The sequence below is a fragment of the Lates calcarifer genome, linkage group LG15 (genome assembly GCF_001640805.2).
Source record: "Lates calcarifer isolate ASB-BC8 linkage group LG15, TLL_Latcal_v3, whole genome shotgun sequence".
Taxonomy (NCBI): Eukaryota; Metazoa; Chordata; class Actinopteri; family Centropomidae; genus Lates; species Lates calcarifer.
The window spans coordinates 24,010,546-24,026,325 of record NC_066847.1 but is presented as its reverse complement, the minus strand read 5'-3'; the positions used below and the strand labels follow the sequence as shown (position 1 = coordinate 24,026,325).

Genomic DNA, 15,780 nt, shown 5'->3' with positions numbered 1-15,780 from the left:
GAGCATAAAATCACACCACAAACTTGGTCATTTAGTATTAGTTGTTTCATGTTACTCTTGATTTGAATACGATGGCTGCTATATAATTTTTCCCTACTTTCCCTACCTAGAAATCTTCTGCCGATTGATGAATCGATTAATAATTTTTTTCAGTTTTATATGTGACAGAGACTGGGATCCAGTCTACAGAAACCTGACGGCCTGAGGATATTAAGCAGGTCAGTAAATCAAAACATTTTTTAAAGTAATTTATTAATCTCTTGTTCTCTGTGATACAAGTAATTGTTATTTGATTCCAGTAAAAAACAAGACAGGTGGAACAACACAGCTGGACGTCAGCCAGTACATACTGTTATAGCCCGTTAGCGTGTGGAGCTTATATTTGTCAGCACACCCCACCACCTTGTGGACAACCTCCAGCACAGCACCTGTCTTGTATTGTATGTGGGAAATGAAAAATGTACTAATTTATTCATATCTGGTTAATTAAGGTCAACAGGAGACTGAGAAAACAACCTATGTGATAATATGATGACCGCTTATTCTATTACCAGTAACATTTTTTACAGACAAAAACAGAAATAACAAAGATCAAAGTTTGTTTTAGTGACAAAAACATTTTAACATTTCAGTTTTAAGCAGTAATAACTGTTTAAGGTAGTTGATTGATAAATACCTATAATGCGAATTGCATTTTTAAAGGACAATTATGAGTAATTTTGACAATTGCTGGGAATACACATAACCACATTCATTTCTAAATGTTCAGTGGACACGTTCATGTAGCCACAGGCCGTCTGGAGTTGAAGACTTTGATCCCATTTTGCATTGAAGACCGAGCATATTTTGTGAGGAGGGCTCCCGTGGTCTGTTTCTCTCCGCACAGGTCTCTGGAAGAGGAGAGGACGGAGGAAGTGGAGCATTACACATTATAATGAACTGATTCACATTGTTATTATTTTGCTTTTTATTAAAGGTTATAACTTCTTATATGGATAATAACACCAACTGTATGTATGGCGTGATGTCCTCTTCTGTCCATTTCTCTCTGAGTGTGAAAAGGTGGTTGAAGCGCTCCAGCGTGTCCTCTGGCAGATCCTCCACCCGCAGCAGGCAGATGGTCTCTGGACGGGACATGCGGTCGACCAGGGCAACGCTCTGGAAGATTTACAATGCCATCAGCAGTCTCACAAGAAGGTCAGTCAGTAGGAATGAGCTGCAGCAGGTTGCTCCTTTTTTCACAACAGCATCATTACAACTTAGCTTTAGAGGTCTGCAACAACTGTGCTCCATACTGGCTCAGTCTATGTGGGAGGCATTTGAAACTACATTCTAAACTACATAAAATGCAAACTGGCTTGAGAGAGAAATAACCAGAGACAGTATGAAACTGCAGTTTGAGGGGAGGATGTGCTGCAGATAGATAGTCTGTGCAGGCTGAAGCAATATTCAAAGTGCTGAAATTTTCCTGTTAACTACCACCTCTACTCTTTCAAAGATGTTCGATATTGTGGTGAAAATATGTGGAGAAATATGTAAATAATGTAAAAAAAAAAAAACCCTGTATCCAAAATGTACAACATATACAGTATACAGTATAAGAGAGGTATGGGCTAACCTTTAGCTGGTCCAGTCTTGTGCTCATGCCCTCTGGGACGCTCTGCTGCCAGACCTCCTGAAACTCCCTCAGGTTAAACTTGACAGCGTTCTGCAGCAGCATCAGCGCTATGCCCCGACAGACTTTACCCTCATGCAATGCATAAAACACTTTGTCTGTACAAAGGAAGGAGGATACACAGATTTTAGCACAGTGTAATTCCAGATTGTGTACTAATGAAATATTATGGTCTGACAATTGAATCTTCAAAGATTTTTTTCTCACCGTTTTCAATATAAAGTTTCCCATAGCAGTTCAAACAGTGCTCGATCATCTCTCTGTGAATAAGAATGAGACGATCATTATTGGAACCCGGCTTATCATCTACTCGTAAGACGTACAACAGACGCTCATAAAGTCAGTGTTACCTCTACCACTGAACATGAGGATTCCAGATGCTAACTTACTTGGGCTCCAGTGGGGCTAACTCTTCCAGACTGGTTTGAAGGGGCACCTTGTGGAAGGACCATGACTCAGAATCCACCAGCTGAGTCACATGACTGAGCAGCTTCATCTCATAGTCAAAGTCTAGCACGCGCCAGTAGCCTGGAAGAAAGAAAGATACTCTTAGTAAACATCTGGTAGATTTATCAATACATTCATGTACATATGCAACTTCTTATCAAAAAATCATTGTTCACCATCTATCTGACAGGCATGGATGGTGTCTAAGTGGGTCTTTATCTCCTCTTCACTGGCCTGGATCCTCTCCAACAGATCCTGCATTGTGTACTGACAACAGAGGAACACAGAGGGAAACGCTTACTAAGAGCTACAATAACATTCAAAAGCACGAACATCTTAGGCTGCCATACTCAAATTTATGGGTTAAATGTTTTTTTTTTAATGCTAAATTTTCTTGAAACTAGCAAGTAGCCTACAGACAGACTTCTACCATGACTGCTACTGAAAGAGTGAAGAGTTAACATACATACTCTGGAGCTATATACGGTTTAATGACTTCACTGTAGAAGATGTTTTACCCTGTTCTCTGTATTCTCCTCCTGCCCTCCTAAAGCAGGTCCTTCATAAGGATTCTCCATTAAAAGCTTTGTCAGTTTCTTCAGTTTAGGACGCCGTTTCCTCAGTTCCCAGTAGCTGTTGCAAAATCCCCAGATCTACAACAGAAGTAGGACACTGTTAGAGCATGTGGGTCACATATTATACCAACCATTATGTGTATATGTCTGTTTGTGTGGGTGTTACTTACTTAGGAATGGAGCACATGTGTGTGTATGCATGTATCATTTCCATACCTGAGTGTGCACCACTTGAGAGCTGTCCTGGCTGTTAGTAAGCTGGTCTGGTGTGCTGCATCCTGGGACAAACAGCAGCAGGTTGGAGGTGTCGGCAATTTTAAGATCATAGGTCTTGTCACCGGTACAGAGCACTGCACAGTCATCTTTATCCCCCCGAATCACAAGACTGGAAAAAGAGAAAATTAGAATTGTAAGTGAGTGTTTATCTGTCACGTTTACATATGTATTTACATCCATCCTGCTCATGCATCTTTTCCACTGCAGAAAAAGGGATGACAACAGTGCTTCACAGATTATGTGCTCATCTGGTTTTAAATTAAATTAACGAGCAGTTGTGAGTTAATACATTGATTAGTCAATCTAGACAAAATACATCGACACCAAACAACAACAAACCTTCTCAAATGAGAACAACCGTTGTTTTTCTTCGTCTTATATAATTGTAAATGAAATAACCTTAGAGCTTTTAACAGCTGTCACATCAAAAAAGCCCTCTGAAGATGTTTTCTTGGGCTTTGGGTCACCTGAGCAGGGTATTTTTCATCATTTTTCTGACATTTAAAAGATTCAGCGATTACATTAGTGTTTCCTCAGTGAATGCACATTATCAATACCTTACCTTTGGCCAGCTTCTATGTGTTTGCACAGTGTGTCGTCCAGCTCCATCAGGCAGTAGTCAGCAGATGATACATTCTCCCCAAAAGACAGACAGTGGATTGTTTTCTGTAGATCCTCTTCTTTCAGTTTGGCGATCTGCAGCGTGGCCTGCACCTCCTCTAAAGTTCTCATTTTAGCTCAGACGGCAGTTTAAACCGATAACGTTTTGACAAATAAAGGTTTTTTGACTGATGAGACAAATTGTCACAAACTACCCCCGTTTTAATAAAGTATAACACAAGTGAAAACTAATGCTTTTTGTTGACCGGTTACTGTCAAATTTCCCCGCTCTCTTTCTGTCGTGGGAAGGAAGTGGTATCTACGTCAAGGTGCGACCTCAAAATAGAGCCGGGTAGAAACTTCTGCTTGATTGACTCTTAAATAAATTCTAAAACAATCATAATGTAAGATTTATTTAGAGATTGACGTTCAGATATATAAACAAGTCACACGAGCGCCCGATATATTTAACTACATAGTTAGATAAAGATAAAACCGTAACATAGGAACAGCGAAGTCTCAAATCTTGTTTCAACCGGATAAAATTACCGGACGGACTGTCACTCACGTTGAGGGTCAAATATCTTGAGGATGTACTAACAGTGTTGTCGAAATGTCAAGTTTCACCAGATCTGCCCAGGTGATTTAACACATTATATAATACATTATCTTATTTAAATCTCACATTTTGACTGTTTCGTGCCTTAAATGTCACGCGGGTCGATAGCCACACTGTTAACTAGCGTTGCTAGCGAGCTAGCCGCGGGGCGTGTGAGTGCATGATTATGATCATTGTTATGGAGATTAAATAGTAAACGTGTAGCAGTTAGAGGGAAAAATACCCACGCATAGAAGAATAATGTTTTTTCAATAAATGTTATAACTGTAAGCTCAGCAGTATCTCTAGTTAGCCCCTGTACTGTCATATAACGTTACTGTGTCGAATTATTCCGGCTTGAAGCATTGTCAGGGAACATTTTAGGGTTATTTCTTTATTGCAGAGTTATTTTATACACTCACACTTTTCAAGCCTGTGTGTGATTATCCCGAAGGATTAAGATGTGAACATGGTGGTGCAGTGGTCCAGTGGCTGCTACTAATGTTAAAATTGGAAAGGAAATAACATGGATATCAATTATTAGAATTTGACTTTTAATATATATAGCACTGTCCAAAAGTTTTAGGCACCAAATATGAAAAGGGATGCTTTCAAAAATAATCCCTTGAATATCGTTTGTTCATATGTAAACTGAAAAGCACAGCAACGTGAACAAAGTAGAAATTAATTATTTATTTATTGGAAGCACTCTATAATAGGTTTCAAAGACTTAGTCCAATGCCATAGGCCTGTTTCACAGCAGACATTTTGGCTCGTCATAGCAGGAAATGCACAGGTGCTGGCTAATAACATTAACGATGGGTCTCTTGAATTCAGTGTTGCAGTAGTTTGGACAGTGAGCCTGCATGCACGATACCAAGATCCTGACACTGAAGCAGCTAAATGGAAATGAGCCATTGTTAATTTTATTATTTGCACATTTCTCATACCATTAATCCTGTGACTGTCCCATGCCTGTCAGTATATTCATCCAATTCTTTATCCCCCTCTGCTTTCAGCAATGGGCAACTTTCGCCCGCTCCTGGTTTGTGATCGATGCCAGGATGCAGCCTCCTGGGAAGATTGCAACCATGTGTTCTGTTAGACTGCAGGGGAAGCACAAACCTATCTACCACGCACTCAGTAAGTAGGAGCTGCATCTGTCCCCCACCCTTGGTCCCAGTTTAAGGTTGTTTTGGCATGAAATGGCCACATGATGGCAGCAGAGGATAAACTTAAAAATATTAATAGCTTGATCTCACTCTGCATGAAGTTACATTCTCATATTGTTTGTTTTTTAGAAGATGAGTCTTAACTGGTCTAGCAGACCAGCTGCTGTTTTTGGTGTTATCCCTTCTGTCTCTGTTTTAACAGAGTATTTCTTATGATTTCTACCATAAACCGTAACCTCTTGATCATCTTTGCAGGTGACTGTGGGGACCATGTAGTAGTAATAAACACCAAACACATAGCTTTCTCTGGAAACAAATGGGAACAGAAAGTCTACTCATCACACACAGGGTAAGTGCCTGCTTACCTTTTGTTGTTGCTTTCTTTCTGTCTTTGTTCTTCAGTACTTCAGTCAAATGTAAAGCATATCTCAGTAGACTCTTGTCTCAGTCTTAAGAAATGGCAGCAGTCCACTAACACACCACTGCTTTTGTGGTGGGTGGGAGTTGTGTTGATTTATATTCTGAGATTTGTTAAAGTGAATGTTAAAGTTAAGAATTGCTTTTTCTTTGCACAGTACATTATGCATTTACATTAGAGATGAGGGTATAGGGGCTTTTCTCTAGAGGTTGACTAAATGAGGTTTGATTAAATGCTCAAATAATCCCTTGGGTGTTGAAAGGCATTTAAAATGCATAACCCATTTCCCACAGTGTTTTTCCTTTGTTTAAAAGGGAAAAAAGTATTTGATTAGACTTGCCAATAAAAAACAGAACACTTTTTAATGTATGAATTTATTATGTTCAGTATGAGACCTTATTCTTCTGTCATGCTTGGTATTTGCATACTTTGTTTTTATGTATATCTAATTGAAATACAGGAGAAGTGTTAGAGATGTCAAAGCTCTAAGGTCTTGGCTTGTTATGCACATCAAGGAAAGACTTTGCTTTTCTTTTTTCCCCCAGGTATCCAGGTGGATTCAAACAAGTCACAGCTGCCCAGCTGCATCAGAAAGACCCAAAAGCTGTAAGTGTTGTCGTTCAGTATTTTGTCATACTAACAAAAAATATCCTAAAATCTCAGAAATGCCATTGCCATCATACCTTACACTGTGGATTTCTATTATACTGTATGTGTGATTTTAACCCACATTCTTGGATATTAGTATAATTTCTGTGTCTGCCACATGCTGTGCAGAGTAGGTGTTTCATGGTTTGACATTTATCCCTTCCTTCTTATGTGCTGCTTGTGCACATTAATGTGAAGTGCAGAGAACAGGGATTAAGCAGCAGTGGATTTAAACTGGTGATGGCTGCGTTTGGTGAAACACAGTATGAGAATGTCAGTTCAGGGATAATTCCTGTGGTTTTGCTTGTGTTGCATATTCACAGTTTCAGGGCTATGGACCCGTCATTGTGTTAGAGGAACAACAGAGCCTGGATTTTTACACACAAAGATAAAATTACACATAGAACTTGATGTGACCTGTAAATTGTGTTTCGATATTTTGGCAATTGAGTTACAAAACGCTGAGGGTTTGACAAAAAAAAGAACAACGTATGAGCTGAAAGAATAAGTGTAGTGAAAGTATATATTTTTCTTGTCAACATGTCCCATGAAAAGACCAAAACTAACAGTGTATTCACATATCCTCTGAACACGTACTGTTAGTTAAGCCAAACGCTTAATACAGCAAATTACTCTGTGCCACAAAACAAAAGCAATTCCCAAAAAACAGTTCAAACACTATTCAAATGCATCAGTGAGCCACACTGTTGCACCAGGTGACTGTTTTCTTGAGTATGGTGAACATGGGCACTGTGGTTTATTTTTGTGTTGATTTTATATCCAAAACATACTCACCAGAAAACCAAATGTGTATTAATCTGCATCTAAAATATACTAGTGTCTAACTGTGTAAGGAAAAGATTAAAGATTAACATCTTCAATAGGAGGGGCGGTACGGTGGTGCATTGGTTAGCACTGTCACCTCACAGCAAAAAGGTTCTGTGTTCGAGCCTGGGGCTTTTGTGTGGAGTTTGCATGTTCTCCCTGTGCCTCCGGGTAATCCAGCTTCTTCCCACAGTCCAAAGACATGCGTGTTAAGTTAATTGGTGACTCTAAATTGCCTATAGGTGTGAGTGTGATGGTGATGGTGGTGATGGTGGTGGTGGTGGGGGCCCAGCTCCATCCTCATTGTACGACATGCATACATCCTGTTTGGACTAATCAGTGGAACACGGGGCTGTTTAACCTGATTGCTGAGCTTTGCAGGTCAGCAGCAATTTCATGTCCAGAATCAATTAACATGTCAACTGCAACAGCAGATTGAGAGCCATACAGCAAGAGTTTGGAGACTTTTTCCACATGCGGCTAGCGTAGGCTCATAAAAATACCAGAAAATTGCTCTTGTCATGTGGGAACCACTAAAAGTCGGTCAATGACCTGTTCTGGTTCCCAATCTGTAGTTTACAAAACCAGGAGAGACGTCCACTCTGCTGTTGGCTCTTTGCTGATGCAGGTTTAAGTCCAGCCCCTGACCACAGACGTGTGTCCTGATGGTGGTTTAGTTAAAATGAGGTTTGGAGGGTTGGCGAGAGAAGAGGGAGAAATAGAATTGGACAGATGAATGATTTGTCAGCGCTGCCTCTGTCCAGCATCTCTGTCCAATATCTCAGTCCAGTAGCTCTGTCCAAGTAGAATTCACATTGTAGCAACCAGCCTCACATTGAGAAACATAGTCAATTTTTGCCAAACAAATGTAAGAAAAATATGGAAAACAGAATATAAAGTTGCTATAGATACTGACTTTTTACGAGAAGTGATGAATTACCTGCGTATCATCCATTTCAATGTGCTTCTTTTCACCAGATTGTGAAGTTGGCAGTTTACGGCATGCTGCCCAAGAATCTACACCGGCGCACAATGATGCAGCGATTACACATCTTTGCCGATGACGTAAGTCCTGTTTCTCCTTATCTTTCAGAGCTGACGGGACTACAGATGCTCCCCCGACAACTTAATCACCCAGGCTTATTAAGGACAATCAGAAAGAGGGCACATTATGAGAAGAGGCGAACTGATATAATTTTGAAGATGTAGACTCAAAAAAAGAGCTAATTATAATCTTATTTTTCAAAGCTTTATCCAGGTCAAGGTTTTATTAATTTCAGCTGCTTCACCTTTACAGCTTATATCAGTTAATTAATATAAAATTGATATATGTAGTTCAGCATGATTGTCGCCTTTGATGTAGTAGAGTATTAGTTCCTTTCTTCATGTACGTTTTTCCCAGCTGGTGTAGCTCTTTGAAGTGTTTGGAGGTGTCTGCTTAGTGTTCCCCACTGGTCGTGAAGATTCCTCAGAAGCACTTTTTCCTTTCTCTGTGTTGTGTAACTTAAAGCTAACATTTTTATATTGACAAGAGGTGAAATGACTATGTATAATGTGAAGGGGGTCACTCGTAGTGATGAACCAACAGAGAATTATCACTCGACTCAGCTGCAGTTTCCCTCAGCTCTACTGAGCTTTTTGGCATCTTTCAGCTCACTGTTTGGGTTTGGAGCTGACAGCTTTACTGTTTTGGTTCACTCTCACTGTTCTCCTCAACCTTGTTTCCAGATGCAGCAGGCATCTGTTTTCAATGAGATCTGATAAACCAACGATACACTATCTGCTACAGAGTTAGTGACTAGCTTGTGAATATAGCGGAGAGTTTAGCAGTTTAAGAGCCGGGCGTTAATAGAGACAAAAAGCAGCTACAAGAGTGAACATTAAACTTACATACACCTGATGGTCAGAAACACACCTCCCAATGAATGCTAATGTTGCTCTGTATCTGCAAATCTGCTGGATCTATAAATAAGCAGGCGGTTGTTGATGCCAGTATTGTGTTTTCTGCATTGTGTTCAACAATGCAGCTTTTACTGTTGCCCCCAAGAAGACAAAAAAAACTGGTGTGATTAATATGTTTCCACTGGGTTCTCAAAGTCTGTCGCCTTTTACTACTTTATTCAAAACAGAAAACATACATTGCGTCATTGTTACAGTGAACTGTGGCCTCTGCAGTTCAGAGACAACACTTTTGGCACTTCCATAGCATTAAATTTTGATTGTTTTAAAATTGCACTGGCGAGAACCACTAGTGTCACACATCACAGCTCCTGAAATGAATTGAAACAAAAAAGTACTTGACAGGTTGTTAATTGACCCGGGCGGTGTGCCCAAAAATTAACTGGATGTAATTTTTACCCGTGTGAGAGCAATGTCATTAATTCCACACACGTGTGTGTTTGTGTGTGTGAGTGACTAGGAGAAGAAAATCAGGTCTGGGGTTTGTGATACATGTGGGCTGTTAGGTGTCAGAATTTAGAGGTGAGGAAAGTCAGATACCTGTCTTTTATATTTTGGCCTGGTCCTGTCTTAATATCCGAATTGATGTTGTGCAGTGTGCATCCCTAATTACGACCAGATGGGCTTCCTGAGTCTTGTGAACGTCTGCAGTCCCATTTGCAATTCAGAACAGTGCAGACGGTGTAAAGTTGCTTATGAGTATTCTTGAAACTTTGAAGTTTATGATCTCTATTTTTGTCTCTTAGTCAGAACTATTTGCCCGCCGCTTAATGAATCTGTAGGCACACGCTCACATTTAATGAATATTAATAAGAGTGACGGCCTGTCTGTCAACCTTGGAGAGTGATGAGTCTTTGAGCAGAATATCTGAGCTGCTCCTGTAAATGGTGTAAATGGTACCTTCTTATTTCTTCTTTATTCTCGCTTTCTTTTTCATGTCGCCTCCTTTCAACTCTTTTTCTCATCCCATTTCCTTCATTTCTCCTTTAATTTTGTGTCCTGCCTAAAACTTTCTCCTTTGTCCACCCCTCACTAGGAGCTGCCAGAGGACATCCGAGCCAACCTAACGGAGGAACTGGCTCAGCCCAGAAAAATCCCCAGGAAACTCAGCGAGTACACCCAGGAGGAGATTGACGCCTTCCCCAGGCTGTGGACACCGTATGTAGAAACACACATGCACACACAGTCAGCACTCAAACACAGCAAAGCCCGAATAAATGCACTCACTACATGCAGCGCACATGTCTGTAACACAGCACATAAAAATCAATACAGGAGGAGTTAAGTGTAGCACACACAAAAACCTCAGCATTGGCCAGATTAACAGGATCAGTGACTCATTCTCTTCATTGCTGTCTCCCTCTTAAAGACATGTTGTGTGTGTGTGTTTATGTGGAGCATTACACATTCAAATAAAGGCCTCTGTGCTGTAGGGTTCTTTTTAATACTAAATGAAAATGACCTCAAGTAAAAACTTGCTGTCGCTGAACAATATCTTAGTTGTAAACTAAATTGAGTCACTGTCATGAAAAAGCCTTGAGAAACAGAGAGAGAGAAATATTTGGCAAACCCACCATTGCCACTACTATAATATGTCACATTAAAGTGGAGTTGTTATCAGGTATGCCTTTAATGATTATTTTTTACCTGCTAGGGGCAATTATGTCGTACATTGTGAAAATGATCACTGACTGCTGCTGTAAAAACTGTGCTTTCACAGCAGTGTTTTTACTTTTTCTTCACCAGGTGACATCAAGTATAATGTTCCATTTGTAGAAGCTGAATCTCCCGCAGAGAAAATATAGATTGTAATGTTTATGGTAATGCAAACCCCTAACTTCTACCTTCTTTACTAATTGCATGACATACTTTACAAGTACCACACTTGGGAATCATTTCCTCATCTTCCTGCCTGTTGAAGACCTTTATGAGGAGTAACACACACAAAACACACACACACACACACACACACACACACACACACACACACACACACACACACACACACACACACACACACACAGCCATCTTTTTGCATCTTGTGCTAATGAGGAACAGCCAAAAGAGGGTGATGTTGATCTGAGCACCATCTCACAGCTGCTTGATTGTTTGCAATATAGTGGCTGGTCATGCAGTTATATCTGTTAAAATAAATGATGCTTTCAAATACTCTATGGCAATAGACAACATACCTGAGGAAGAAAAGAAAAGTTTTTGTATTTTGCATTCAGAAGAATTACAGGTTTGAAAATCCACAGCAGATGTTTAGGCAACAATATCATCTGTGACATTTTCATTTGGCACATTTCTTTTCTCTACTGTGCCCATTTGGACTGGTAGACTATAGAGTCACCGTAGGTGGCATGTCACTGATAATTAAGCAGTGCAGTGCAATCTCTATGTCACTGAATACGGGGGGTTTGCAGTCGTCCATTGCTTGGCTCTGCTCAGACCTTGTCAGTAGTGTAGAGTGCATTGTTTTCATGGTCTTACTAAGCAACGTATGCATGAATAGATCCAATTCAAAAGCCTGCCAAACTGCTTTTTGTGGCCAGTTTGACTCTGACACTCTCCCCTTGTGCAGGAAAAAATAAGATGCAACATTTTTCATTGTAACTACAAACACATGTGGCTGTGGTGTGAATGATTGTCAGCCAACAAAGAGCTGTCAGTATGTGACATGATGCACAGAAAACAAGGACTGACTGTTGGACGAATAGCCACTAGATTCATGGGAATAGACTTCCTAAGGTTTAAAATTCACTATATGAATTCAGTCATAGGAACTTGCAGACAGCTCTAGTACCTAAATATATGACCCATTTCCCCCTCGAGGTGACATATTTATTTACTATATTCAAAGGGTTTTGTGGTGTCTCTGATGGTTGCATACCAGAGTTCCCTGAAAATGAAAATCCCTTCAAAATTTAAGGCCATTGTACATTTTGCTACCATCAGACGTCACAGGCCACTCAGCTGCTACTCTGTAGATGTTGTATTGTTTAACAGAAATTTAGTATCTCAGAGATTTCAGTTTTTTCTTCTGGCCTAGGTGCTGTGCCAAACCTTTGAATATAAATTGTAAAATGTCACAAACACATGTGGGGAGAGTCAGCTGCTTTCCACCACTCCCTGACTGTTTGGACGGACAAGGTTTCTCTGTGGGCTACGAGAGAGAGCATCTGTTATTTGGCATAATCATATTCATGGCTTTTCTGAGTGAAGTATTTTCTGGTTGGAGATTAGACTGACATTGTGACCCGCGGTTTGCTGTCATGATAAAGTCGTCCTGTTGCATTTTTCTCCAGTCTCACCTGTAGTAAACCTCATTCTGACAGGTTAACTGAGAGCAATCTCTCCTCCACCTGCTCAGCACTAGCCTTAGCATCCCATCAGTCCATCCGTTCGTCCATCTTCCGGGCCGCTTATCCTGGTCAGGGTCACTGCTCTTCACCCGGAGTCCTGTGGTGGTCTTTATTTTAACTACTCACAGGTTGTGACTGTTTGTGAGCAAATAAAAAAAGACCAAGCGGTAAATTCAGCTGTGTTACCTTGTGGCACAGTTAAATATACTGTAGTACTGTAGTACCATTGTTAATTATCTTTGTTTTTATTACATACCGGTGCATTGCCTGTTAAGAATGTACCTGTCAGTAGCTGCTGTTTGCTTGGCCTACGTTATTCCAGCTTGCAGCTTGTACCTACTGGAGTTGGCTGCTCCAGTCCACTCACATAGTGTCCGGGTGACAGAGTATAAAATGTTGTTGTTGTTGAGATCTGCCTTTCTTAAAACCCTGGCATGTGCATGCTGTAAATTGTGTGGGTGATGCGCTTCCCTTGTAGTGTAGTTTCACCTTTTACTTCACAAAAGTGATGTGTGAAGCTTTCTCGAGAACCATTTGTCCAAAAAACTTCACAATCGACACTGCACTTCCATGGGTCCTCAGCAATACATTTGCAAGTCTGAAGTCAGTCAGATGAGCAGTTGTCAAGAAACGGACAGAGATTCCTCCATTTACGGTTAGATGATTTGTGAATGCTACTTAGATTATTGATGTATTGATGAACAGGGTGGATTTATTGCAGGACTGTTGTAGTAGACTGCATTAGTCCTAGCTAATGCCAGAACATTAGGAAATACCATTTAAGTATTAAGTATTCCTCAAGTTAACAAATAATCAGTTCACCCAAATAACCCCCCTCAAACCCCCACCCCTGCCAGATAGTTTGGTTTGATTTGTCCCCACTAAAATGGGAGTTAATGGAATCTCATTTGCAATTCCTTACTGAATGTTAAAAATAACATTTTATAAAAATTCAACAGCAGTCTTTCTTTCCAGAAACAACACTCTGGTTTCGTTTGGTAATCCAGACCTCAGTGTCAACAGTTTTCATTGGAAGTACTTTCTACTGAAGAAAACTGTCCCTATGAAAACTGTTGACAGTGTGTTCTTATGGAGAAACAGGGGTATATTTTCAGGAAATACTCCTGCTGTTGAATTTTTCTACATGTAATATTCTCACAAACAAAATTCTGTTCATCTCCAGTGCATCTGGGTTTGAGGCCAAAATCTCAGACTCTCAAAATCTGGTTGAATAAAACCAAATCTGCATGTTTACTCACCACAAGAGGCAATTGAGATAATGGTTTGCTGTAATTTGCGTGGACTGACCCTTTAAATCTACGAACAGCACCTTGATCGTGACACAGTTTCACTGTGGCAAAAACCCTCCATCTGGTACTTGAAACACATGTGAACAAAAACCCCCACATTTGACATGAATATTTGAAGTGAAGTAACTGAATTAAATTAGAAAACACAGAATTTACACAGAGGGCTCTGATCCAAAAACTGTTCTCATTCAGTTACTGCCCTGTGTTTCTGTGTGTACATGTACAAGGCGTTGGGCATTGTCAGCACTGTCGGTGTATGTGTGCACGGTGATAAATGAGCCACCTCTTATTGTTTACTGATCCAATCTCCTCAGCCAATCAGTGCGTGTGCTCAGGCCTGTCACTGTGTGGTCGTCAAGGTCACGCCAATCCTGGTTTCTTTAAGAGATGGGCCTTGGCCTAGTTAATATTCCCTCACACTCTGTCTTATTCATTTTTACTGATCAAATATATATGTGTGTGTGTGTGTATGTGTGTGTCTCAAGGGAAATGGGGTTGAGGTCATCAAGGGCGATTCAATCGTTACCTTTTATTAAACACATAGTTAATATTCTCTCAGAAAAATCTTGGAGCAGAGGCAAAAGATTATTATTGGATATGCGTCCCCCCCTTCTTCCTCTCCACACACACACACACACACACACACACACACACACTCTCACACTCTCTCTCTCTCAACATACAAACAAGTGCTCAGACATAGAAAATCGACAACATAAACATACCGCTGTAGTTGATAGCAGAGCTATTACACTTGATAACATTTTTTCTACTTTGTATCAAAACCAATACAGCATGCTCTGATAATATCTGTCTGCTGCAATCTCTGCTTGAAATTAAAGGGAAAAAAAACACAAAGAGGATGCTGTGTCTGGTCTCATTTTGAACAGAAAAAAACGATAAGATCTGTCTGGTTTCTCATCTGTCACTTTCTCTCCATGGTTTTCCTTGTAATTGCCTCTTTTTCCAGACTTTTATGCCTCCACATACTAATGCGTTGTCCTGTGTTTTCTCCACAGACCTGAAGACTACAAGATGAAATGAAATCAAGGCTGCCTGACGTGAGCAAAACTGAAGATTTTCACATTACACTGAAAGCAACAGTTTCCTCGAAATAATTTGTAGTTGTGGCAGAAAGAGCTTTGTAAAGTCAATGGCCAAAAAGATTTTTTAGGATTCAAAAACATACAATAAATGATTTTCTCTGTTCAGATGAGACACTACAAGAACAAAAAGTCATTTACACTTCTGTGTAAATCCAGGCAATAGCACTGGCTGCTCCAAAACTGAAATCAAAGCTGGACTGGACTTTACTAAAGCAGTTAGTCATCACACAGATGCCAGCATCGTCAACACAAACTCTCTTCTGCTCTGTCTGTGTGGCTAAACACAATAAAACCGCTCTGTCAGTTGTTTTGGCCTTGACACAACCACAGCAGACCTGAATAATCGGGGAACAGCTTGAGATTTCACCGTGTGGCTCAGCTCTGATCAGAGAAAAATCAGATTCTGTGGGTTTTCCCTCTGATTATACAACCATGAAATGATCAGATCTGGCCCATAAAAAATGACATCTGTTAGAGCTGATCCTGCCTTTGAAGGTTTGTGGGTTCACAGTGAAACCAATTAATGTGTTACCATGGCAACACTCAGGCCATCAGTGCAGTTTCAGTAGAAAAATGTTAACTTTGGTCAGGAAATCCTGAGCTTTTCCTCTTGTGTGTGTTTCAATATTGTTGTCAACTATGAATCTGTTCTTTTTATTTGAATCGTAAAATAGGCTAATAAACAATTTAAAAGGAAAATATTAACATGCTTGTTTATATTAATTTATTCTGTCTAGTGAAAAACTCACACCTCTGAAATGTCCACTTTCAGCAAACTAGCAACAACCCCGACCCTCACTGCTACA

At 40.2% G+C, this 15,780-nt stretch overlaps 2 protein-coding genes across 2 annotated transcripts; one reads left to right on the top strand and one right to left on the bottom strand.

Moving 5' to 3' along the window:
* Positions 1 to 233: 233 nt before the first annotated feature.
* On the bottom strand, positions 234 to 3,905 carry dscc1 (DNA replication and sister chromatid cohesion 1). The gene is made up of 9 exons (XM_018686166.2): positions 3,536 to 3,905; positions 2,914 to 3,082; positions 2,641 to 2,775; positions 2,299 to 2,389; positions 2,065 to 2,203; positions 1,883 to 1,935; positions 1,619 to 1,773; positions 1,010 to 1,158; positions 234 to 890 (listed from the first exon to the last, which is right to left on the bottom strand). Exons 1-9 carry the CDS (start codon positions 3,703 to 3,705, stop codon positions 779 to 781), a joined length of 1,173 nt encoding a protein of 390 aa, XP_018541682.1. The 5' UTR covers positions 3,706 to 3,905; the 3' UTR covers positions 234 to 778.
* A 183-nt stretch (positions 3,906 to 4,088) lies between these two features.
* Positions 4,089 to 15,679, top strand: mrpl13 (mitochondrial ribosomal protein L13). Its single transcript, XM_018686201.2, has 7 exons — positions 4,089 to 4,213; positions 5,191 to 5,314; positions 5,599 to 5,692; positions 6,307 to 6,367; positions 8,213 to 8,299; positions 10,230 to 10,351; positions 14,888 to 15,679. Exons 1-7 carry the CDS (start codon positions 4,187 to 4,189, stop codon positions 14,910 to 14,912), a joined length of 540 nt encoding a protein of 179 aa, XP_018541717.1. The 5' UTR covers positions 4,089 to 4,186; the 3' UTR covers positions 14,913 to 15,679.
* Positions 15,680 to 15,780: the final 101 nt, after the last annotated feature.